At 41.0% G+C, this 25,865-nt stretch overlaps 4 protein-coding genes across 4 annotated transcripts; 3 read left to right on the top strand and 1 right to left on the bottom strand.

Moving 5' to 3' along the window:
- The first annotated feature begins 1,423 nt into the window (after positions 1-1,423).
- On the top strand, positions 1,424-4,782 carry LOC145888498 (serine/threonine-protein phosphatase 6 regulatory ankyrin repeat subunit C-like). Its single transcript, XM_082979252.1, has one exon. It carries the CDS (start codon positions 1,461-1,463, stop codon positions 4,779-4,781), a length of 3,321 nt encoding a protein of 1,106 aa, XP_082835378.1. The 5' UTR covers positions 1,424-1,460; the 3' UTR covers position 4,782.
- Positions 4,783-6,145: 1,363 nt separating this feature from the next.
- Positions 6,146-14,183, top strand: LOC145888499 (cap-specific mRNA (nucleoside-2'-O-)-methyltransferase 1-like). The gene is made up of 20 exons (XM_082979253.1): positions 6,146-6,267; positions 6,328-6,371; positions 6,435-6,510; positions 6,780-6,832; positions 7,030-7,176; positions 7,835-7,972; positions 8,080-8,151; positions 8,215-8,370; positions 8,791-8,977; positions 9,310-9,428; positions 9,781-10,010; positions 10,462-10,641; positions 10,856-10,912; positions 10,986-11,253; positions 11,623-11,745; positions 12,048-12,139; positions 12,431-12,547; positions 12,842-12,957; positions 13,265-13,373; positions 13,646-14,183. Exons 1-20 carry the CDS (start codon positions 6,186-6,188, stop codon positions 13,779-13,781), a joined length of 2,502 nt encoding a protein of 833 aa, XP_082835379.1. The 5' UTR covers positions 6,146-6,185; the 3' UTR covers positions 13,782-14,183.
- Positions 14,184-16,837: 2,654 nt separating this feature from the next.
- LOC145890010 (uncharacterized) lies at positions 16,838-19,755 on the top strand. The gene is made up of 3 exons (XM_082981056.1): positions 16,838-17,294; positions 17,699-17,871; positions 19,465-19,755. Exons 1-3 carry the CDS (start codon positions 16,838-16,840, stop codon positions 19,753-19,755), a joined length of 921 nt encoding a protein of 306 aa, XP_082837182.1.
- Positions 19,756-20,330: 575 nt separating this feature from the next.
- Positions 20,331-24,385, bottom strand: LOC145889633 (uncharacterized). Its single transcript, XM_082980625.1, has 7 exons — positions 23,965-24,385; positions 23,556-23,708; positions 22,675-22,864; positions 22,368-22,454; positions 21,267-21,421; positions 20,724-20,851; positions 20,331-20,449 (listed from the first exon to the last, which is right to left on the bottom strand). The coding sequence occupies exons 1-6, from the start codon at positions 24,362-24,364 to the stop codon at positions 20,799-20,801; spliced, it is 1,038 nt and encodes a 345-aa protein (XP_082836751.1). The 5' UTR covers positions 24,365-24,385; the 3' UTR covers positions 20,331-20,449; positions 20,724-20,798.
- Positions 24,386-25,865: the final 1,480 nt, after the last annotated feature.

Below are 25,865 nucleotides of genomic sequence, written 5' to 3'. Positions count from 1 at the left end.
CTCGGCTACGAAAGGAAATGGTATTTTTGTCTTGAAAACGTCTGTGATCTTGAAATAGACGCTTGAATGTGCTCATGTGTATCTGAGTTCCCAGGGCTGTACATAGGCAACTCGCAGTGCCACAATAAGCGAACCAATACACATGATTGTGATTTCCATCATCACTTCACATACCTTTTTTCTCATGACATTTCCACTTCACTAAAATGTAGCGGTGGTTATATATGTTAACTGAAGCGTAAATTTGTTTGTATGAATAAACCATTTGGATGATTTAGTTGACATGCAGTGGAGGCGCTATTGAACTTCTACACGACATATTTGTGTTTCGGATGTTCCTGTTGATAAGTTGCAACTACTGAAGAAAACTGTTCAAAAAGCCACTATGCAATAATGAAAAGTGTTTCAAAAATTTCGCGTCTTGCAGTTCGTGATTCCAAAATTACGCATCTATGGCAGTTCAAAGCAATGCACTCTAAGGTAAGGTCAAATGGCCTATCTGGAAAAAGGCGGAAGAATTGATCTGCACTTCAGTTTTTCCATCTGCATTGTAATGGATGATGGGCTAATCTTTATTGCTGTCGTTTTTTGTGAAGAAATGACAAGATAGCGCTAATTTGCAGCAAGGTAATCGGCCGAAGATAGTTTTTCGAATCGTATTTTTTATACGCCTCTCTCAAACAAAAGGGTTGGTTACTTTTGTTGAAACAAAAACATTATCTGATAAAAATCCGCAAAAAATGATAAACCGTGCCACAACAAGTGCATATATAGGTTACTGTTTCTGAGTGTCTTCTCTTTTCTTGTACCCCTATGGTTATACAAGAGAAGGCGAGACATTGGTTTCGCCTTGTGATCGCAATACGGCGTTGCGCACACGACAACGTTGTTTGCACAAAGTGGAAGGGAAGGTACGTTCTATACACTGCGACAATGCAATACATTAATTGCGATAGCTGTTTTTAGGTACAAAACAGTGTTATAAATCAAGGTACGCATTGGTAAAAAGAGATCTTTGAAATTGGTTACGTTAAATAACTTGATATTCTATGGGCGCGGTAATTTTTTTAAAATGTACAAATAAATTTGTGAACACTTGGAAGGAACTAGTTTTTGTAGATTCGTACTTGCAGTTTTGATTGCTAGGTTGGCTGTATAATTGTTCATTATGTTGATATTAATTATATTTATTCGCGTAATAAAAGATTAGCTGTTAGGTGTGTGCAGCTTTTCATTTACATCAGAGACTGTAGGTTTGCGATGTTTGCTGCTAAACTACGTTCAGTAAATTGAAGTTGCACGTAATTACAAATATTATTCGTGATATAACACTAGTTGCATACATTTATTTCATATAGACAAACTTGATTACTGTTCCGAGTTTGCCCACAATTTTTACAAGAATTTTATGTTTTTTAGTTTCCTTTGATAGATTTACTGTTTTCAAAACATCCCAGGCCATGCATTCCTTTCTGGCCTCACAGTCAATAATATCAAGTCTCACTGATGAGCCGCCACTCGTGCAAGCAATTTTCGGTGGGGATTCAGATGAAGTGCGTTCTCTAATTTACAAAAAAGAAGATGTAAACATTACAGATTTGGAAAGAAGAACGCCGCTACATGCGGCAGCATTTCTAGGTGATGCGGAAGTTGTAAACCTGCTTATTCTCAGTGGTGCAAGAATAAATTGCAAAGACTCGCGATGGCTGACACCACTTCACAGGGCGTGTGCCTCTAGATCTGAAGAGGCAGTTGGAATTTTACTCAAGCACCAAGCAGACGTCAATGCCAGAGATAAAATGTGGCAATCACCATTACACGTTGCTGCTGCCAACGATGCTGTAAACTGTGCCGAGTTACTTATTCCTCAACTTAGCAATTTGAACTTTTCTGATCGCGCTGGGAGGCAGGCGTTACACCATGCTGCTTTTAATGGACACTTAAACATAGTAAACCTGTTGATTAAACATGGTGCTAACATCCATGCATATGACCGTCAGGAGCGAAGAGCAATCCACTGGGCTGCCTACATGGGCCACACAGAAATCATCAAAGTGCTTGTTTCACATGGTGCTGAAATCCACTGTAGGGACAAGAGGTGTGGAGACACCCCAATGCATGCTGCAGCTGCTGCTGGCCAAACTTCGGCTGTCAAGATATTGCTCGATCTTGGCTTTGATATTAACACACAGAACAACCAAAAGTGTACACCTCTACACCTTGCCTGCTTTAATGGACAAGACGTTATAGTGCATGAGTTGTTAGAGGCTGGAGCAGATCCAAACATTCCTAATGAGCAAGGATGCAACTCTCTGCACCACGCGGCAGCATCCACACATGGCGCACTTTGTCTGGAATTGCTCGTCAACAGTGGAGCAAATGTCAATGTGCAGAACAAAGATGGTAAAACACCCCTGCACATGACTGCAGTGCATGGACGGTTTACCAGGTCTCAGGCCCTACTTCAAGGTGGAGCAAGAGCTGATATATTGGATTTTCAAGGCAACAGTGCACTGCATGTTGCAGCGAAGCATGGACATGAACTGCTTGTAAGCACTTTACTAGAGGCGGGTGCAGATCCCACAAAGCATGGTTCGAAGGACAGACTCGCGATTCATTTGGCTGCCCTGAAGGGCCATGTTAATTCCTGCCGCAAACTATTAAGTGCCCATGCTTCCGAGGCATCTGGCCTATCTGCACCTGATGTAATTGCAATTTGTGATGAAGATGGAAGAAACTGCCTTCACCATGCAGCTTGTGGTGGATCTTTAGAATGTCTGGATGTATTCCTTTCCAATATGAGCAACATGGATCTACTTATGCAGCCAGATAAGGGTGGTAGAATACCCCTTCATTATGCACTGAGTGCTGCCAGGAGAGAATGCGCTAGAAGGCTAATTTGCAGCATGACTCGGAGTGGTGACATTGAACAAAACATGAATTTGGCTGATAAAGATGGGAGAACACTACTCCACCATGCCGCTGCCTCTGATGCAAATGGAGGTTGTGTTGAGCTGTTAGTGGAGCGTGGAGTGGATGTGTTGACAAGTGATAAAGCTGGATTTACACCACTTCATTTTGCTGCTGCCTGCGGTCATGACACAGTAGTGAGGCAAATAGTAGAGGCTAATTCCAATATTCTAAAGTCTTCCCACAGCACCGAAGCTACTGTACCCTCTCCTCTCCACCTTGCTGCTTACTATGGTCATGTTGGGGTTGTGCTTTATTTGTCTGAACTACTGCTTAACCTTGATATACCAGACAGCGAGGGAAGAACTCCTCTTGAGTTGGCTGCTTTTCAGGGGAATGCAGAATGCATAAGAGCACTTCAAAACCAGGGTGCAAGTGAGACACAGAAGAATACTGTCAATAAGAGGACAGCATTACATGCTGCTGCTTGTAATGGGCACATTAACTGCATGCAGTTGCTCATTGAAGGTGCTTTGCTAGATCAGTCAGTTGACTCAAATGGGATTGGGCGGTTTATCAATGGCCGGGATCGCGATAAGTGTACACCACTGATGCACTGTGTCACAAATGGCCATTTAATAGCTGTGGATTTTCTTATGGCTAGAAATGCACTACTGTGGCCAGTTGACAAGTATGGCTGCAATGCTTTGCATCGTGCAGCTACTGTTGGCCGTGAGGATATCCTGAGAAACCTGATACATCATACCCAACAGCAGCAAAGACCTGGTAGGGCCAGGTTTTCCAACATGTCAGATTCAACGGCTTCAAGCAGTCCAACAATCTCTGGGAATGTAGGCGATCCAATATCAGCAAGAACGCATGATGGCAGAACTGTTCTACATTATGCTGCCATCAGGGGAAACTTAAACATGCTGGAAAATTTATTGCAAATAAGCAACACAGTGAATGCCATTGATCGTTATGGTTACACTCCTCTGCATTATGCTTGCTTTGAAGGACAAGAGCCTTGCGTCGACGCAATTCTCCAACATGAGTCCTTTGTAAAGTTTGAAGGTTCCCCTTCCACCCCGCTGCACTGCGCTGTTTATAATGACAATGAAGCATGTGCTGAGAGGTTGCTTGAGACCCTCGGAGATGATATTGTAAATTTGAAAGACAAGCATGGCAGAACTCCTTTGCACACATGCATAATGAACGACTATACCGACAGTGCTCAATTTCTGTTGTCGCACAGTGCTGATGTTGATACTGCAGACAATAAGGGATGGTCTCCACTAATGCTTGCAGCTTCCTTGGGTCATGATAGCTCAGTTGAAATGCTTGTGGCATGTAAAGCCGACTGTGCCTTGGTGGATGTTGAAAACAACAATGCTTTACATCTTGCTTGTGAAAATGAAAATGAACAATGTGCTCTTATCATAGTTGACAATGTGGAATCCGCTGTCACAAATGCTCAAAACAACATGGGACAAACACCTTTACACATCGCAGCAAAGAAGGGTTTGGTATCCGTGACGATGAAGCTGCTTGAAAAAGGAGCCAGTGTAGACACAACTGACAATGAAGGTTTCAACCCTGCATTGGCGTGCGCTCCTAATAACAATGTTGCTGATTGTCTAGATATGATAATCATTGTCATGATGAAATATTCCAGTACCGTAGTTGACGGAAATCAAAATGGCTTTGACATGAGTGCAGTACGCGCAAGTTTGGAATCATGCCGCCGAAGTCAGGGCTCTCTGCCCAACTACAGGATAAACTGTAAGCCCTCTGAACAGACAGCCACTGAAACTGAAGTTGTGAAAGAAGTGGAAATTTCACAGGAAGACAGTGACTCTGAAACATATTAAGAAAATCCAGGATACAGTTTTGGAAAAGGTGCCGATACATTGTGCAAATGTGTTGTAAAATTGTCAACACAATTAAACTAAATCTATGAAAAGTCATGGAACTAATAGACTTGTATTTGCACCGGCACCCTTTCCTCACAACGTGCACTTGTTTACACACATGTAATTGTGCACACCGCTTTGCTCGAAAAGACATTTTCCTTCAGTATCAGTTTCTTAACGTGAACACGTGTTTATGTTTTGTACTCCATTTTGTGTTGTAGTTATAAGTTCCTTTTAATTACCATTAATTTTTGTACATAGCTGAATAGATTTTTTTACAAATTCCATTGTGCGCTGTGCTATTTGTGATAGTTGCATCACACCAGTATGTAGGTTGGTGTTTATTGCTTGATTGCTAAACCATGCCCTAACATTAAATTACCACTTGGCAAACATTACTAGTGCATGTTGGTGGAAGTCAACTTACAGTGCTGTGTGTATGTATCGCTTAAAGTTTTTGTCCAATGTTTTTGTCCTGGTATGTTATGTCCAGTGGGAGCGCCAAAACCAACTCCAATCAATGTATGAATTTATAGGTTAGGTAGAAAAATGAAAAAAGTGTTCTGTTGTCCTTTTGCGAGGCCCCTTAACATGGTTTTAAGGATTTATTATGGTATAATGTGTAAATGAATATCTGTGTTTTGTGATGCAATGTATCGGGTTGCAAACGTACAAATGGACATTTAACACCTATTATGTTGGCTGTGAGTGTTTCATAATACAGTGACATTTTTTGGTAGAACAACGCTTGATGCTTTTATAACCACATGTATGCTCAACAAAATACGTTTCTCTGATGCTTAAATCACATGAAGTGCTAAATTTGCAGTGTTCTATTCCCTCATGAGTGGTTGCAGATCATTTATTGTCTGTCATGTCATCAATGCCCGTATATATCACAACTCTGTGACTTTCAAACAGCATGATACACATTTATATTCAACATAGCACTCCATCCAAGTAGAATTTTAAAAAAGATGTTTTCTGTACAGAACTCCTTTAATTGTTACACCAAACGTATATGGACGAAATCATTCCTTTAATTTTTCTGCTTGACTCGTGTCACAAATTTGTAAAAAATACCAAAATTTGCTGCTTTCGAAATTTTTGAAACACACATTACCAATTTAGTTGCTTTTTCGTTTTCACGACTTCCCTATACTCTCGATACCTCTCGTGTTATTTCTCTGAGGGCAGTAGCTGTGATTTACAACTAAATGATGATGTCAACAAATTTTTGTGTTGTGCAAGATTGCTCAGTTTTGTTTAGTTTTGAACTGTGTGATCATTTCCTGACCTGATCCTATGTTGCTTATTTTGCCAAGGTAGAAGTAGGTCTGTGTTGTGACTTGTTGGAAAATCATGTCGGACTCAGAAGACAGTGATAGCGTGGAAAGCGATTCATCGGAAGAGTATGGGGTAGCGAACTCCAGTTTTACTACACGTAAGTTCGTGTAATAAGAAAAAAAACATACACTTATATTCAATATCGTTTTTTTCATAGATGGAAGACAGGATTTCAGATCTTCTCAACAAAGGAAGAGAAAAGTAACTTTCACTCCCTAATGCATTTTTTGAGCTTTCTTTTTTATTACCTTTATGTACTCACAGTCTGAGAATGAACACAGCAACTCAACAGAGGATTCTAGTTCAGATGACATGCCTCCAAATAAGCTTCAAAAATCAAGTAATTGTTTGAAGATTGCATGTTTTGTTGATGTGACTTGTAATAGTAGTGGTTGTTTTTATTCTTTTCTGAAAACAATTGGCAGTCAGTAAATGTATTGGTTCATTAATTTCAACATAAAATGGAGGTAACCATGCAGTGTTGGAGATGGGTATAAATGTTACAATGCTACTTCATACTCCCAAGTAAAGGATGTGTTTTACTCAAGTAGAAACAAAGGAATGAACTACTGCTGGTAGTTGCTTTGAATTAATGTCGTCTTATTGCAGATGAAGGCACTGCTGCTTCACCTACCAAGGCAATGGATAAAATAAAGCAATTGGTCAGTATTTTTTGTTCCTTGCAAGAACTGGGCTATATTTGATTGCATGTTTTAACCATGCTTTTAAATGTTATTAGGTTGTCCGTTTCTACATCAAGCATAAATTTTTTACCTTGATAAATCACTTAAAACCCCTATTTGTATATTATTCCTCTGCATTGTCCAACAAAAATACCTTGCAATGCTTTTGTGTGCAGGGCAACTACAGTGAATTTTCCAGTAAGATGATGATGAAGATGGGATACCAAGCTGGCACGGGACTGGGTAAGGAGAGTCAGGGAAGAGTTGACATCGTTGAGGCATCGAAACAAAAGGGAAGGAGGGGTCTGGGTCTCAGAATTAAGGTAACTTAAACCATTTATGAGACAGATGGTGGAAAGCAATAATATCTTGTACTGTTACCATTTTTCGCATGTTGAATTACTAGCCTTCTTGCTTTGGGATTTTCTTTTTTTTTTAATCATAACCAATAATGGTGGAATTTACCTTACTGTTTTTTTTTTAATAATTGTGAGTCTACTCATAATCTTTGCATGCAAAATAAAAAGCTTTTGCAAAAAAATTAAAGATTATCAGCATTGGATGTACACTCTTTTAATTTAATGACAACTAAATTGAGCATAGCAATGTTATCATTTCACAAATTAAATACAGTTTAATTTTGTTTTATATTGTGTGGTGGATGGTCTTGATGTGTGGTCCCCTTTTTGTGTTGTGTTATGCATCATTTCCTGTTGTTGGGTGCTTGTACACACTGTATATACTTAATTATTTGCATGGCTTGATGCTCAGAAAAGCAGAAACACCTTTAACATTTTGAGAATACATCCACAAAGATATTTTGAACAAACAGGATTTTTTCATAATCAAATAAGATCACCCTAACTTTTTATTTTTATTCTGTAAAGGTTAAATTTAACTTTTCTGTTGGTTTTTGCCGACTCTAACACAAATTCTCTTTCATACAAATATGTGAGCGATATTGTGTTATTTATGACGAAGGCTGAAGACCAAGAAATTATTGTTGACTGGACAGATGAAAAGCCGCCAAGCGCCAAAGAAACTGTCGAGTGGATTCCAGAACACACTGGAGAAATCCCCAACGATGAGGAGCTTATGGACTGGGTGACTGAAGGCAAGGTGGTTAAAACACAGACATTCACAACATATATTTGTCAAAAGATTTTTTTCGAATTTTGTAATTTTTTTATCCCTCGCCCTCAAATATTTTCCTTTTTGTATCGCAGAGAAAACTACGAATAGAAGATGAAACAAGGTTTTGTGATCGCAAGCTCTTGCTACAGATGCTGCAGTGCAAGGTATTGAAATGGCTTGCACAGCCAATAAAGCCATCACTTAACAATGCATACCATTGCTTGTAGACAATTTTTGATGATCTTGAAGGACCTGAAATGCGCAAAGCACGAACAAAATCAAATCCCTATGAGCTGATTAAGGGTGGAATATTCTTAAACAGGGCTGCAATGAAAATGGCCAACATGGATTATTGCTTTGATTTCATGTTCACTTCCCCAGAGGTTTGTACACACATGCTGGGTGTTATAACCATGCTTTGTTTACTCTAGTAACCCTTGCGTAGGATAGTAGACGCTTGTTTCCTAATTCTATTCAAAAGGCTTATGTTATGGTTGAAAACATTCTTGTTTGGTAAAATGACACTACACTGACTCTGTGTACCAAACCTTTATTAAAGGTGTTGTAAGCTAGTTGTGCGCTGTGTTTTTAAAGAATGGGCTATTACTTGCCAATACTACATACATGCTTCTCAGATCACATTCCAAAAATTAAAAAAAAAGTTTAAAAATATTTTCCACAGGATTACAAAAACACAAACCCCATATGTTCATGTCCTGTTATAAGTTTACTTTCTGGTACACACTTTTTACCCCAAATCTGCACTTAACATTGGGATATACACACAAACATTGTTATTCCAGGATCTTCAACCAAACCAGACACTGTACTTTGCCGATGTTTGTGCCGGTCCAGGTGGCTTTTCCGAGTACGTTTTGTGGAGGAGGAAGTGGAGAGCAAAAGGGTTCGGCTTCACATTGAAAGGTGCTTGCGACTTTAAGTTGAATGACTTCATCGCGGGGGACCCAGAGTTGTTTGAGCCCCACTACGGTAAGTGTGGTGTATTTATTAGTACCTTAAATGTTTGAATACATTTTTAACACAAGTTGTACATTGGGTTGTGGTTGCTATTGTAATAGTTTTGTGACATTGCAATTCTTCAAAGTTTCGTCAAATTCGTTTATAACTTCTAAAGTTTCTTTGGTTAATAGTTCAACGTTTTCCTCATTAATTGTTCTATGTCCGTTGCAACTTAGCTAAAAAATACACTTATGCCAACAAACGGTGAGTTAAACTAAACAGCACGCGCTGGTTATGCTCCTGTGGGATTTCTGAACATAACGTATATACAGTTAGACGACCTTGACTGTTGTTTTTGAAAGGTGTTGGCGGTAAAGATGGAACCGGTGACATCATGGATGGTCAGAACCTTGAAGAGTTTCAGCGGTTCGTATTTGAGAACACAGACGATAAAGGTGTACATTTCGTAATGGCAGACGGCGTAAGTTTTGACATACTGTCCATGTTCGTGCACTACTTAAGATGCGAGTTAACTTACACACGTTCTGGGATCCTGTGCAACCCTTTTTAGGTCGTTTTACAAATAGGAATAATGTAACCTTTGCAGCGTGCATTGTGTGCACCAGCAATACTGCCACAATTAGAGGAATGTCGCGTGGTAGAACGTGTCAAAATGTCACGGGCTGAATTGTTTAGTGGAATAAAATACGGCTCTAAATGTCGCGCAGCAAAGATTTGGATAAATTATGGACAACATAACGACATTTTAGCGCTAAACGCGGCGTCACCAAGGTACCATTCCAAGTCTGACAACTCTGTACAATCTTCCACAGGGTTTCTCCGTCGAGGGCCAAGAAAATATCCAGGAAATCCTCACCAAACAACTCCTTCTTTGCCAGTTCGCCTGTGCTCTCTCCATCCTGCGCGAACACGGTTCGTTCGTGTGCAAAACATTCGACCTCTTCACCCCCTTCTCTGTGGGTCTCGTCTACCTTCTTAGGATCGCATTTAAGCGAGTCGCCATCTTTAAACCTGTCACCAGTAGACCGGCCAATTCGGAAAGGTGCGTTTTTTGACTGTATCTTTAGTATTAAAAATCATATGAGGTGTCGACTCGGTAATTTTTCATATACAGGCTGATGTGTCAGTCGTTCAACCCAGTTGTATAGTGCGATACACATATATCCATACCCTTTAAATTTAATTTAATGCAAAGCCAATGGCCGGAGGTCGAGGTGTTACGTGGTTTAAACCTGTTTTTGGCATTTTAGCATCAGCTATACGTTGGCAAGATGCTTGTTTCCTATTCTTTGTTGCACATTGGCCATGCGAGCAAGTTGAATACATTTCATTTCATCATCAAATTCCAAGTTACACAGAAAATACATACTCTTTGTCGTGTTACCTCTTAATAATGCCTTCATGGATAGAGATTACAGCGCATGATTTTTTTACCACACTGGTTTCGGGTTTTCTTCCTGGTGTACGTGTTGCAAACCGCCGATTTTGTGTAGGTATGTGGTGTGTCAGGGTTACCGCGATACCGAGCGGACGATCTGCAATTACTTGCTGGATGTAAATGAGACTCTCAACGAGATGAAGAACACAGATCGTGATATCGTGGAAGTTGTTCCGTTCGAGGTTATGTCAGAGGACGTCGAGTTCATGAACTACTTCAAACGCTCGAACGATAGGTGCGCTAGGCCTTTAATGTTTAACAAGATTTAGTTGCGAGTATCTTGCGATACCAGGACAGACGACATAATCCTATATAAAACGTCAAAAAGTTTGAATACAATTTGTGATAAATGTCTGACAAGACGAACTGGTTATTTTCGAGTAAATACCGACGATAGTCTATTTCTATAACCTTTCATCCATACAACCGTTCCGATTCTGTTGTTATAGTTTGGCGGAACAACAGTGCAAAGCCCTCGCCAAGATCCACGCATTCACCAAGAACAGGTAGAGCAGGACAGCCTCTTTCTTGACCATCACTGTATCGAAACCGACTCTCACAACCTCGCTGTCTTTTTAGCGACCTTACAGAACCGACGCAGGGTCGAATCCGCAGCGAGTGCCTCGAACTGTGGGGAGTCCCCGACCGGGTTCGTTCCGCGCCACCTAGGGTCGACGCGGCGTCGTTGTTCCGCAAGCTAACCGGTCTGGACGACCCGTCGTCGCTGGTGGCTGGGGGGAAGGGATGGAAAGAGTTGCTCACCGACAACATTAAGTGTTTGGAACGTGTGTACAACTACAAGTGCTACGTGAGCGCCGCCCCGAGCAGTCTCATCGTCAGTATGGGGGTAAATTCGCTGCTTATTGTTGGTTTTGCATAAGATTTTTTTTAGTGTGCAATGCAATAATTACGCGAGTGATTTTTGAAGCCCAGTCGGCGGAAAAGCACTGTTTGCATATGTGGGGTTGCAAGCATTTGAAAAATGTTTAATCGCGTCTCGGTATTGTGCAACCTCAATAAGGTGATTTTAATGGCAATATATTAGTTTAATGCTATTGGTTTTAATAAACACTTTCGTAACTGAAGTGCCAGAAGAACATTTCGAAATTAAAATTTTAAGTTTATTTTTTTAAGTTTAAGTTTAACGTATATGAAACTGTATTACGCTAATTAACTACGACGAAGCAAACAAACTGATCTGTTCGTTTCAATGCAGGGGTCCCGTGTTTTCTTCTGGAATGCTCGAGTTTCCCGGTGGTCCCATCTCACCCAAGTAAAATGTTCCATTCCCCGAGATACAATCTTGGAGGTTGAGTTGGTGGATGAGCTTCGTGGGGAGGTACATACGACTGTCTGCAAACCCGTCTTATATCCCATAAATATCATCATATCTTATAAAGCTTAACAACAGCAATAAAACCTGAAGTAAACTTCGTTCAGCGGCGTAGCCATCCCTAAATGTTTGGACCAAATACTTTTGTAAAGCGTAAAACACTTTGGTATGAACGAAGAAGAATACTGTATACTGCAGGCGAGCACAACTGTAAATTATGTTCACGTAAATCAGACATCAAATTGGACATTTTAAAAAAACATAATTTTACAAAACGCTGACGTAAATTAGCCGTTGTATTTCAACAGGGTAAAGCGCAACGTCGCTCTTGTGCGCTCCACGTGGTGGATGGAATGATGTTGGCTGGTGAGGATATTACCGCTCGAAACTTCTCTGAAAGGTATACGCGTATCCACCAGTGTTAAATATAAATACGGTTGCTATCTTTCAAGTCCATCTGGCACGTTTTCCCACTAGGTCATATGTAGGCTAATTTGAACTGTAATGAACCAAAGAGTGTTGTTAATCATGCCAATAAGTTGTTTTTGTCTGTATTGACACTTGGATTTACCTAATCATGTCTGTCTGTATACACTTTCTAGTCGTTTGCTTTGCTGTAAGACAGCTTACCTCACTTTATGTACTGTTACACGCATAAGAATCATTCCATTGTTTTTTCCTCTTGCAACAGAGTCCAGTGTATTTCAATGTTCGTGAGAGCTATCAGAAAACCCACCCTCACATACCTGAGCTCAGTGCGGGCAAAACACATTTCCCGCTTCGAAGAAATCCAACAGCTCTTCACCAGGTATTTCTGCGCGGAAAGTTGGCCGACAATTTTCCACAGTCCACACATTAGGCCATTCTTAATACACATTTGACTACTCGGTACCCAGTAGACTACACGGGCCAATCTTCTTGAGTCAAATAACAGATTCTCATTTCATCATAAATTAATTTACAGCAAAATCAGCCTGATATGATTTAGGATAATAAATTTCGTCCTATGTGGGCATCGTCTGTTCCTTATTTCAATAGAAAAACAGAATTATTTTATTAAACCGATTAATCGTACGTTTTGACACTTGTTTCTTTTTGTCAGGTTGTCGATGCGTCTTGTGAAGGGTTGTGGTCATTCTCCACGTATATGCTGTGAAATACCAGGTACCGGTCTGGTATTCGTTCCTTCCGCCGTCGTATTGATCGATGTTTGCAAAGGTGAGTGGTTCTGCAAGTCAGGATATTCCACTCGCTTATACGTTTTCGGTTTAGATGAAAGTGGCTGCTTTTGGTCCACGCTGTCAATTGCACGCAGATAATACGCTGGTAAAACAATTTAAACCTTTTTCAAAAAAAACAAACGTGCAACTCTTTATAGAATGGTAACTGTCATTAAACAAAGCTAGCAGAAATGTTTTCCCAGTCGATAATTTTAAGCCGTTTTTTACGAACAAAATCTGGACGGTTTGATAAAATTTGGCTGAGTCACGATGAAACCAGAATTGTTGGATTATTTATTCTGCAGGTCCGTGGTCGTTGGCGTTCAGTCGTTCGCAACAAAAGAAATATTTCTATAACGAACAAACAAGACAATCGGTATTCGAATGTCCGCCAGACTTCAACGCTGATTACCAGTGAGTTTGTTGTGCAATGCATATTTGTAACATTATTCCGTCGTTAAATAACAAGTGCAGTCCTCTTAAATTATAAAAGTTGTCTGTTTTTTTTTTGAAAAAAAGGCCAAATCTGACCATGCCATTTTACCAGCGGTATTATTAATAATTTTGTCTTTGTTAAATCAAAAATCATACCAAAGCTGATCGTTTGCCACTTTCCAAATTGTTTGTGGTAGTAAAGATTTTTTTTCCACACTTGTGTTTCATTAAACTAACAACACAAAACGCAGGCTGTGCGCAACCAACCGTGTCGTCTGGCCGTGGGGCGAAGAAGTCAAGGTCCACCCGCAACAACAGCGCCACCGCGCGGAATTGGTATCGGCCGACCAGCTGTGTCAGTTCGTAGCGAGTCACGTGAATCGATGAACAAAGTCTGACTGTAGTAACGACTATGCATTCTAGAATGTTCGATTCTTCCACTGTTTTTTTTCTGTAAAAATGCTTTATTATTTCATTTTTTAGCAGCTTAAGGGCAGAGTAGCGCCCTCTTTGCAGCGTTTCGGTAATAATGTAAGGTTACTTCCACTAGAAATCCTAAAAGCCTGACTTTATGTCAAGTAAAGATGGTTCAGACTTAAGACATCTGTGACTGAACTTGGAATCTTCAAGTTTCCCAAAAAGTTCATGTGTATTTTGTGTAGCAATGATTTGTCGTCGTTCGCAGTTCGCATGTAAGTGATATAATCACGTGCTTTTGTTTGTCACTCATCTTGTTGAATGAACTTCTGCGTAGGTGCTGTTCGTTCATATGTTAATAAATGTTTTATTACGATGAAACTACGCGTGGTAATGGAAGCTGAAATGGAAAACCAATGTTTTGACGAGTGGACAGTCCATAAAATGCATTTTCACAAAAATCGTGGCTCTCAGTACAAATTACGCTTGTTTTTTTTTGAAGAAGCATTGGTGTAATATTGGAGAAATAGTTCGATAGATCCCATAAGAAGGTATTGATTGCCTACTAATTCGCAAGCAGTTAACCATGGGATTTTATAAAGGAATAAACCATGCAGACAGGCTCTATCCGTTGTTTACCGGACAATCATTATTACTAAAGCTGATCGTTAATTACGCTTTATTTCATCTGTGGCAACTAATTTTACTGCAAGAATATACGAGCAGTGCATGTTCTGTGCACCCAACGTAATACCTTGACGTAAGTCACAGCAATGAGGCAGGGGTAATTAATTACATATGTGTGACGAAATTAACAATTAAACGAGTGTACAACATCACTCCTCTGGCCACGAGACGCTTATTCGTGGAACCTTGCGCAGTCCCGCCGTCGGTTGCATATTTAATACAAGCGCCCAATCTCACCTGTCGCCTGATGTATGTAATTCCACAGGCAGAGCTGCCTGACATGAAAAATGGCGACACCCCGTCGTGCAGACGGTCCGTCTAGTCACCGTGGTCGTAAAAACTGGCGGGACTTTCATTGGCCGACCTGTGGCGGGGTATTTGCCATTAGTACACCGGCGTTACTATAAACTTGGGCCTGAAAAGGTTTCATGCATGTCTAGTCATATGTCATGGATTTTCTCGATTGGTTGTTTTTGGTGCAACGTAAACTGATAGCACTCTCACACAGCGTTCCTGCGTTTTGGTCAGATATGGTTCAAAGTATTGTATGCTATCAGCAGGTGTACATTATAAACAGTTTAAACGTTTACAAAATCAAGAAAAAATATTCAAATCGGTTGAAATTGCAAACTTTTGTCAACCGATTTAACGTATTCGATCACTTTGGTGCTAAAACACATGTTGTACCTATCCCACACAAATGCGTAACTGTATGGACTACAGGTACAACTCCAAAACTCTGTTCAATTAAGTCACGTGAATACGTTCAAATCCCCAACAAAAAGTGCACTGGTTGTCTTAGGGCTCGTCTCATTGGCAGCACAAGCGTCAGACAACCAGACGTTCATTAAATCCCTTGAAGCTCTTAAAGCGACGCGACTTTTCGAGTTGTAGCGATGCAGAAGTGCCATTCTGACGCAATAAACGCGTGCGCGACGCCGCGAAAGTGGCGCTGGGCACTTCGAAAGCCATCGCGTGTTTTGAAGTCGTCTCGACGACTTTGTGGATGAAAGAAATTGAGACACAATTTCCGAATTGTTTTTGATGGATCTATTTTCGTTTGTGATCATTTCGTTTGTGATTAAAACCTTCGTTTTCGTATAGTTTTTGTGCAAGTTTTAGTAAAAATTAGCAACGGAACAATTATACTCATGTGGATAGGTAAGAAACAAGAAATGATAATGATTCTACAAATCGATACGATGCGTAAGTAACTAAAATAAAAAAATGCAAATGAGACGAAAATAAACGTTAAATCTATTGAGGAAAAGACAGGCATTATGTCTAGCCTATATCATTGCCATTGTTTCATATAGATAGAATAAATGTGTAAATAGCACAATTTTTTATTTGTTCCAACAACACGTTCATTATACCCGCATGTAACATTTGCACCCGTAATTGTTCTGCGTTGGCAAAACGGATCAAGCTCTCGAGGTTTGTTTGTTTAATAATTGGATTCAAACAATCGGATTCAATCCTTACAGGAAGACAAAACCATTGCGCTCGAATCGGAAAACAAACATAACCTTGAACCGCCTCTGATCGTCCTTGCACTGCACAGGAGCCGAACAAAGGCTTGCGCGCGATGCAATCGCCCTCGCCTTTGAACGTGCGCTCCATTTACGACATGCGTTTCCGTCGCCCTTTGCAAAACTTCGCGTTCGTCAGCGGCCAAGTGTCGCCAATATCGCCTTCACAAACAATACCGACAATAAAGAGATCGCTATTCGCCTTGTAATCCCGCTCAGCGCACTTCAAGGACCCGGACCGTCCGGCGGGCCCTTCGCCATCGCCTGGCTCGCACGCCGCCGCCAACGGACCCTCAGTGCCGCGACGGCTATTGTTGCGTCACAAAATGGACGGCCCTTACCACGCGCCAAGGTGTCGGGTGGGCGGCAGGTTGTTTGTAGTGCCTTCTTCGTCGGTGAGTCAACGGTTTGCGAGAGTATATAGGCGAGGACGCGCAACGGGAGACAGATAAGTTTGTGTAGCGCACCAGAGTCGACGCAATTGCAGTGATATTAGGTTGACTTTACTAAAGTTTAAAAGATACTGTCCGGTATTTTGTGTGTGAAAATTTTTACGGAAAGGATACAGATAAAATAAGGCGGTGTTTTGATTAGTTCAGTTATATAGATTAATAAGTTTTAATTAACTTTTTAATATTTTTATACAAAAGAATAATAATTAGATTTCAGCAATAAGAAAGCTATTGCAAAATATATTTTTTAATTTTATTTGTTTTAACCGTTTTGGAAATTTCCAACTTTTAAACACGAACTTGCTTTTCAGATTTATTCACTACACTCGTAACAAAACTAGTAACAGACTTCGAAATGAAGCTTAATTTCTCCATTGACGTCATTCTTGGTACCTGTGGCGACCGAAGTGGAGGCGACAGAGACCGAAAGAGAACGACTCGCGACGAAACATTCGACGACTTTTCCTACACGAACCCAGGAAACTTCACAGTGGAATGGAAACCTCCCATTCAGAAGCGAATTAAAACCGAATTTTCCGCCCCCCAAATTGAACCCCTGCCTGCAAACAAACCCCTCATATTTCCCTTCATGTCCCACTTTGTTCCGTCGTGCGGGGTCGATGCGTGTGGGGCGCGTGTTAGGGGTTTAGGGGAGGAACCGTCCAGAGTGGGTTTTGGCAACGTCGGTTGCAACGTCAACGTAAGAGTTCGAAGTGGAGACGAAGAGAGGAAACTGAACAGTTCGTTTTCGTCGGAAAGTCATCATTCCTCATCGGATGACAGCGAGGCGGAATCGAGACTGCACAATAACAGTGAGTAGATTTTTTATGTGTAAATCGTGCGTAATTATTTTGGGGAATTCGGTTCGAAGCATTTACAGCGTAAAGCTTGAAAGTTATTTATATAATTTTCAATCCCGTATCGACAGAATTTATGTTACTTCTAGTTTAACTCCCAAAGAGAAGTCTTTTTTTAAAGTTATTTACAAACGTAGTCAACATTTACAAAATACGTTTGACTACCACAGTTTTGTACTGAAATTTTCGAAGCGATATTGCAAAAATTGCGAAAGGCTGCAGTCCCATCGGATTGGGCATGTGTATAAACTGCCAAAGTTTTCATGTGAATTACTTAATAGTTGCATGAAATTTTGCGCACTTGTAACTTCCACATATATTTGCGTTTGAGTTGAATAACCAATATGCATTTTTGCCAGGTGATCTCAAAAACTCATCCACAGACTCAGAACCCAAAGCGTCGTCCAAAAGAGGGAGCTCGAGAGTCGGAAGGAGGCTCTTCACCGGATTTCAAATCCTCGAACTGGAAAGCGCCTTTTCCGTGAAGACTTACCTCACCAGAACTGAAAGAGCCTATCTTGCACAAAAAGTGGTAAGCACTTTTTCGAATTTCAACTCCAAACTGTTAATTAATTAAAAACAATAACGACAGTAAAGGGATAGGAATGCCTTTGTGAATATGCGCAAACCTGGTATCATAGTTTGACGCGAAAAAGGCAACATTTTTTTTGGTTAACCCTGCCAAACTTCAGGCGACTTTTTTATATTTTCTTGCTGGCTTTTCTACAGTGTTGACATGATCGTTTAAAACGAACGGTTCATTTGGGAAATATGATAATCACAAGGGCAAAATTTAAACACAAAAGATAATCCCATAAAAAATTAAAAGGTCATCCTAGTAAGGGTCAAAGTTTTTTTGCGGTACTTTTGTCAAACTGCGCAGGTGCTTTAAATTTGTCCAAGGTTTCACGGCAGATTGCCGGACTGTCGCGTCTAGCGCCGTGATGGATTCGCACAAAGCGATTAATACGATAATTTTCCTTTCGAAACAATTTTACAACCTTTCAATCTGCAATAAATTCGGCGGCGGGGCGGCAATAAAAAATCATCACAGGACCCGCGTTCACGGGACTGACCGCGGTTATTGTTCATTAAAACAAGACACTACATCGACGCAGACTCTTTATGGCGGCCGCCGATTTGATCTCTAAAGCAAGGCAATTCCCTAATGCAAGGTAATTACGCTTTGCGCACCTCAATCAGCGGCAATAAAAGCAAGAAGGACGACAACACCTTTTCCCTTGTGTGTCACCGCCATACGGTGATCTGTGAAGGGGCGTTGGCGCCGTGCGTTGCACTGGACTGGCCTGAGTCGTTTGAAGGCTTTGTTTTATGTTGGTTGTATTGTTCAAGTCTGGCAAGCAGGTGTGATTTCCTTTGTAGTTGCGCGGCGTTTTGGAATTAATGCAACGACGTTAAACTCTTTGGTTTCGAAGTTTACGACTCGGTGGTATTTTTTTGTAGTAAATATGCGACGTTTTAGTCAACAATGGAAAAAAAACATGATCAAATCCAGTCAAGCGCGATACAAATGCAAATACCCAATGAATAATTAAAACTAATTTTTAACTGAAAAACACATTACCGAACAAAATTTGTCCGATCAAAAACAACAACTCAACCTAATACAAAATGGCGGCGGTTGGCGCCTCACGTGACACGGCGACAGCCAATCGGCGCGGCGTCTTGTCATCGGTTGCGTTTTAATTAACGCATAATCCGATTAAGGGTGGTGCGTTGGGCGAACGCTGTCACCGAACAAATAAACAATCTGGCGCGGTGGCCACCGATTGAAATTAACTTCCGCGGCCCCTGACCTCGACTTTGATTGAACTTTCCATTGTGGCGCCAGAAATCTTTCCGGACCGGCGAAGTTGTGACGTGTTGGTGTTTTTTATCAAAATCAATGCGCGAACCCAATTACTTTGTATGCTGTAACCCTTATTTGCAAGTCTTTTACTGAAGTGAAGTTAATTTGTGCCAATTGAACAGAACAAAATGACGTTTTCCTGTATGGAAAAGAATGTAAATTTTAAATGTTTTCTTTGTGTTTATTGTTTGTTACGGAGCTCCACATACTCTATATATATTTACACAACATAACCGTTTCCTTAATATTTTACAGAACCTAACCGAATGCCAGATCAAAACTTGGTTCCAAAACCGCCGCACGAAGGAAAAACGCCGCGGCCCGTGTTCGGACGACGACGTCACAGAAGAACGTGATGACGTCACAAGCTCTTCGCCAAACGCGCACCAGTCGAAGGCGGTCCGCGTTCCCGGGCACGGTATCCAGGTTCGGCCCACTTACGGCCCTCCGGATCGCCACCTTCGCGCCGCCATCTTTGATTTTCTCAAGAGGAAAACCAACGATGAGGATTCGGTGCAACCAAGTGCTGCTACCTCTGTGCATTGAACTCCCTCGTTTTGTTCAAGCGCGTGAAGATATTGCTCCAGTTCAGGGTTAAAGACGGTCCCTGTAGGTGGTGGTTGGCAATAAGGGTCGTGGATGTGTATGGAGGGAAATATTGAACGTTGGTATGAGATGTTGTTTTGCGCCGGGGGCTTTAACGTCAGCGTCCAGACAGTACTACGTTATACACATGAGGATATTTGACATTTGTTGCTCGATTTTGTTTTCCGCAAATACACGAAACCTATTTATTAAATTTGGCTTCTGTTTTTTCTGTTGCGAAAATCCAGTCAGAATTGTATGGGATTCATCCCGCAACCATTGCAGTTTTACTTAAAATTCCACGTGCTCCTTTTGAAGAAAGGCTTATTTCTCCTCCACGTTGACTACTGTACTGTAATAATATATCAGTGTTTTATCTTTAAAGTAGCCTTTTCTGTATGTTGCCTCACGCGTCACATAACTTATTGTGTCACAGAGTTTATTGGGAGGGCAAAGTAGCAAAATATAGTACAAAAAACTAAACGAGCATATACACATACGAACTGCGACTTTTCACGAAGTTCGCATCAAACAGTGTTGAAACGAATGGAAAATACGTTTTGTTGAACAGTGGGCGAAAGAGGGTACAGTGAAATATAACTTGTCCGCCAGTGGGCGCTGAAGATGTATAGACTTGCTGAGAACGACCTGCACCCTGTTAAAATAATATTTATTGTTAGTTTGTAAATTCTATAAAGCCAAAATGATTTTTTTGCGATATAATAAGCACCTTTTGACAAAATAGCCAAATATTAGTCACAGGACACACTGTAGCACATTTTTTATTTTTTATTTTGAATTGAATTGGCTTGACAACGTTAATAGTTTCGTATCAAACTTATGTACAGAAAACAAACACAATACTGCATTGTTGCATTGTTGCATCTGTAACATCTAAACCAGCAACGTATGTCGCCATTAGAACTTACCATTGGAACTTAGTGCGTTAACGACTCGGGACTCGGTGAAGGAATATGTGGGGGATTTCCCTGAATCAACGAAGGTTACATCCCATAAAACTGACACAGAAGGGGAAGGAGTGAACGTTGCAACATTCCTGTTAACAGAATAAATAGCGTAAAACTCTCAATTCCCCTTTTTCGTTGATACAAAGCATACGTACGCCAGTCAAAGTAAAATTTTTCGGAATTATTTAAAGTATATTGTCAGTACTTAATTCATGTTGCTATTTTGCCAGATGAAAATGGTTGAAAAGCTACCTTCACGCAATTAAAAGCCAATTAAACGATTACTGGAATCATTCTACCCATATAATCACGACGATTTTCGGTATTTACTTTTGGTCACATTGACGAAAACAAGGTTAAAATCTGTTTAACATTTCACTAAAAAGTATCGTTAGTGTCTTAATAAAATAGAGAGCAGTTTCAATTAAAAAACAGTTAGAAACTTTCCACGCGTGCGACTCGCACACAACTATTGCACGAAAAAGTCAAAATGGCGACTCTCACCAGGTTGGTATCCCCGCAGGCTTGTCTGATTACTTTGCATCGCCTGCCTCACGAACACGGGGTTGGTTGCGGGGAGGACTTGTTCAAGGGCGGCGAAGTTGCCGCTCTCAGCCAACAACTCCAATCCAACAGCCGTTTGGCGCTTCCATTTTGTTCTGTTGACAAAGTTTTGCGGTGAAAAAGTGTGTTGACATGTAGAGTAGTTCAAATAAGTACAAAAAACGTTTTTAGTGTGCCAGAAAAACAGAGTATATTAAAGTACAAAAACCTTTCACAAAGCTTTACCGTTTCAGACAATACAACTAGGTCATTGACCCATGATCAGGGAAATTTGAAAGCTACATACTATTAATATCCGTGTGATTAGTCAGTTTAATATTTTCTCTTCGATAAAATTTAACTTTTTAATTTGTTTGTGAATGTCTTAACTTTTAAAAGCAACTTAATTTGCTTTCGATAAATTACATTTACAGCAATACTTTCCAACGTATAAACCGTAACAATTTGGTTATAATTTGCAATCGATCAACAAGTATTAATTTATTCTCTTCTTCCCAATGCTGTTTGCCCATCTTCATTTGTGCTTAACTGATAATAACGAGGCGCTAAGGTGAGAAAATTGCCCCAACGTCAACGCCGCGAGTCCAAATTAACCTAGCACGCGTTCACGGGTAATTAACAGATCGTTCGCTCCCCTCCAATAAAATCGTACCGTCGCGTTCAAATTCCCAAAGTGACTTGTTAGCGTCGCAAATAGCTGTTTTCGGCCGGCGGCACGCGCTTGCCCTGTGTATTGTGACAGGTGCCGCGTCCCGGCGGAATTGCCAAGCGAGCCGTTTGGACACAATTATTGCGTCCTTGCGATCTCTGCTTATTGCTATTTGACTGGTGCGGGATTAGCTTTTTCGTTGCAACACCTGGAGAGCAACACATATGTCGTTTTTGCTGTCGGTCGTATGTCGCAATTTTCGTTGCAATTTGATTTTACCAAACTAATTGCCCCTGAGATATTCCCTGCAAGTTTTAATGGTGTTTGGATATTTGTACGGACGATCGGCAGCAACTCTACGAGACCTTTAGAAGGATTTAAAGTGTTTTTACCTGCGGTTCTGATACCAGGTTTTCACTTGGGTATCGGATAAATTCAGCCTTTGCGCAAGATCCATTCTATCTTGTACGGAGAGGTATCTGTAAAACAATAATAAGACTCGTTCTAAATTTTGCAGACATTTTTGCCCAATAACATGGCTCAATTGAAAGATTTAGCTTTGGAAATGTGGAACCGTAAGCATTTTTGTGTTAACTTTGTTAAAATACGATTTACAAATAGTCAAAATCAAGATATTGCGCTCATCAAACAAATCGTCACTCAGTCTCTGATGCAATAACATCGCTTTTTCCAACGTACTTTTGATTGTCAAAACTCTTTTCGAGTTGCATTAGTTGGTCATCGGTAAAAGCGGTTCTCGCCTTTCGCGCCTTTTTAACCTTGGCCGGGACCATGACACGGTCACGTCTCTTCCCGCCCAACAGTTCCGCACTTTCCGACCGATTACCGCTGTCTTCCCACGATTCCGTTGCGTTAGAAGGCGACGAACCTGACGAACAAAGTTGAAGGAGATTGAGTAAAATGCCGAAGTCGGTATGCGGATGCTTGCCTGCCTAATGCATTGCTAATTATATGCACGTGGACGGATTTTGCTCGCTTATTGCATCCACATATACGTACAGTAGTGATTAGGTGTGGGAAAATGACCCCACAAAAGCATCCTGGACATATTTCGCCAGAAAATAATTTTATTTCAAAAATTTCCCCACGATGATATCTTTGCACGCTTTTCAGGATGTTTCTTTACATAATTTTGTCCTGGAAATTGCGTTAGTGTCGGTTCACCATATAAAAATTACACATATATGATGTAACAGATGACACCCAAGTCTTTTAGATGACATAAATGTGCCGGTAACATAGGACTAGACGACAGAGATTAATTTACTGAATGCGTGGCAACACTAATTTATGGTGCAACTCGAAGCAGTTCTGAAAGTAAGCTGATAGGCGGTAGCGGTGAGAATTTAATGGCTAGTGTGTCCCCAATAGTTACGAGAAACTCAGATTGGGTAACTTGATTAAAGTTTAGTTATTTAAGAAATCTCATCTATAGTATACGAGACACAATGCTTTTTTACTTGTAAATTTAATCGTTCCAGTGAGAATTTTTTAAACTTTTAACTCTGCGTAATTGTGTTTATTGTTTCACATTATATGTGGGATTTCCCGACATTTACCTCTGTCTGGGCTTTTCTGTGTCTCACAGTGGCTTGCTGGTTTTGCGCCTCCAAGGAATGGAACGTACATCGGAGGTGGGGCGTTGGGGGCGCGAGCCGCCTTTAGATTCCACAAATTTGGAACAAATGGATTCATGAAAAGATTCTGATGTGCTGTGAAAATAAAAACGAAACTTCAAAACACCGTCGGTTGCGTTACAGGCAGTTCATTCAACGAAATAATCTTCCAGGTGTTTCTTTGATTATTGTGAGCAAAAGTTCGATAAAACTTATTCGTTAAACAGTATTTTTTTGCAAGAACATAATGTGAGAATGACAACATACAAGTTAGTCAAGGAATGCGGTTTCAAAATTGGCAAAATTAAAAAAAAAATTGCACCGAAATAAATTTCGATCGTTGAAAACTTACCCAGCTGGCCGAACGCCATGCGCTGCTCAGGAGCAAGATGTAGAGGCAAAAAACCACGAGGAGGTGAAATTCTCGGGTGCTCCGCAAAGGAAGATGGACTGAAACCACGAGAACCATCGCAATGGAGCGGGGAGTCCCCTTTGCGTTCCGGGGATCTTCTAGGGTAATCGGGCCCCACGTCGTTTGTGGGTGAACAGCGAGAAAGCCCGAATGGCTGTGGCAGAATGTGGGAATTTGTGGGGCTTGCCCGAATGCTGGAAGGTCTTTCTTGTTTCAAGAGATTCTCAATCGAGAAACTGCTGCACTTGTCGTGGTTCTTGCGATCCGGAGTGCCGGAGTTTGAAACGTCCGTGTCATCAGAGTCGCGAAGTTCCCGTTTAGGCGAAAATGGGCTTTCCATTTTTTGCTAATAATATTTTGATTTTACCTGCACACAAAATGCCAAACTCAGAAAACAAGCGAATAAATGTATATCGTTAAACACCCTGTACTTTTTAAGAAACACATTTTTAATACAAGTTCCTTGCTTGCTGCTTTTTGATGCAATTAAGATATTGAGGCACTACATCTTGTACAAAACCTTTGCGCTATGCCTGTCAGTCTATCTGCAACAGTTTCTACCAACAGTCTCTCTGTTTCGGTAATTGTATGATTGTCATCTGGCATGCTAATCATATTACGAGATCCGACGTCTTGCGCGAGCTTATATATATGCAGCGCTCGTCTTTTTCTTGCGACCTTCTCCCTTTGCCGGATTACGAAGTCCAGTGCGAATTTTTTTCTTTTTGCAATCAGGGACCGAATCAACAGATGCATGAAATAAAAGAATGCTGGCTTGGATCGTAATTAAGCATTCCAATTATTTTCCACAGCTCATTTCTTTAAATAAAACCTTAGCTTTGTGCATTTTTTCGTCAGTAATGTGCTGTCACCTTCGCTATACTAACAAAATAAATCACAACTTTAACTACCATTATCCTAAATACCAATTCAGAAATCCATGTCCAACTGTGTCAAAATGCGTTGCAATTCAAATGAAATTTTTCATCAAAACAATAAATGGTTTTGTGTCCTAACTTTTGATGGTCGTATGCTGAAACAAACGCGGCAACTGTCGTGCGTTTTCAAACTGTTGGGTCAAACACCGCAATTTGGCGTTTTGTTGCGTGCACCTGTTGATTACGATATTCATCCGTTTGATGCGGACGCTTACTAACATGCCCAGACTTGTTTAGCCTTGTCTAATACAACTATATAAGTGCTGGAAATGTCATGTCGTTGTAACGGCCACCAAGCGCGGTCTATAAATGGCGGCAGCCATATACTTATAGGCTTACCGGGTTGACGCGCGCAAATGGCGCAAAACTTACCGATCGCGAACCTGGCCACGTCCTTGCGCGCCGAGCCGTCCCGCCGTCGATTCTCACGAGAACGGCCGTTTAAACGCCGCCCCTAAACCTGCCATTACACGATACAGGGCTTATTAATGTTTGATTGTGCGGGGCTGTCCTTAATGGGGCCGTTGGGAGGTATAGGGGATGGGTGGATTTAATAAGCTCCAAAAGGACATTCACCCATGGCCGCGCGGCATAATTGCGCCGTGGATGTTTTCCTCAGTCAAAATGTCACTTAGGCGAGGAATTCGAGCCTCAGACCTCCGGGTACCATTGAAACGCTAACCCCCCCGTCCTGGGGCGACCATTGACGCCGCCGAGGAACAAAGGCGAAGGATAAGCGTCGCAACAGAGGCATTCGACTCATGGAATTATATTTGAACTTGTATGGAAGTCCCAATTGCCAGTTGCTTTATGTCACCTTAAAGGGGCGAGCGCTTATAATGTCCACGTTCGAGTAACGTCGGCTGGCCGTACACCGATATTTTGAGACATCTGATCGTTGTT

Source organism: Ascidia mentula, chromosome 2 (assembly GCF_947561715.1).
Source record: "Ascidia mentula chromosome 2, kaAscMent1.1, whole genome shotgun sequence".
Lineage (NCBI taxonomy): Eukaryota > Metazoa > Chordata > Ascidiacea > Phlebobranchia > Ascidiidae > Ascidia > Ascidia mentula.
The sequence above is the reverse complement of the archived record's forward strand: the minus strand, read 5'-3'. Positions and strand labels throughout refer to the sequence as shown.

Bases quoted from the DNA above. Each gene is read 5' to 3' on its own strand.
- LOC145890010 (XM_082981056.1), top strand. From the start codon at position 16,838: ATGAAGCTTAATTTCTCCATTGACGTCATTCTTGGTACCTGTGGCGAC. The intron at 17,295-17,698 runs GTGAGTAGATTT...CATTTTTGCCAG, and splicing joins ATCGAGACTGCACAATAACA to GTGATCTCAAAAACTCATCC. The intron at 17,872-19,464 runs GTAAGCACTTTT...AATATTTTACAG, and splicing joins CCTATCTTGCACAAAAAGTG to AACCTAACCGAATGCCAGAT.
- LOC145888499 (XM_082979253.1), top strand. From the start codon at position 6,186: ATGTCGGACTCAGAAGACAGTGATAGCGTGGAAAGCGATTCATCGGAA. The intron at 9,429-9,780 runs GTAAGTTTTGAC...AATCTTCCACAG, and splicing joins ATTTCGTAATGGCAGACGGC to GGTTTCTCCGTCGAGGGCCA. The intron at 12,548-12,841 runs GTATTTCTGCGC...TCTTTTTGTCAG, and splicing joins ATCCAACAGCTCTTCACCAG to GTTGTCGATGCGTCTTGTGA.
- LOC145888498 (XM_082979252.1), top strand. From the start codon at position 1,461: ATGCATTCCTTTCTGGCCTCACAGTCAATAATATCAAGTCTCACTGAT.
- LOC145889633 (XM_082980625.1), bottom strand. From the start codon at position 24,364: ATGGAAAGCCCATTTTCGCCTAAACGGGAACTTCGCGACTCTGATGAC. The intron at 22,865-23,555 runs GTAAATGTCGGG...TTTGTTCGTCAG, and splicing joins ACAGAAAAGCCCAGACAGAG to GTTCGTCGCCTTCTAACGCA. The intron at 21,422-22,367 runs GTAAAAACACTT...CTTTGTCAACAG, and splicing joins ACCTGGTATCAGAACCGCAG to AACAAAATGGAAGCGCCAAA.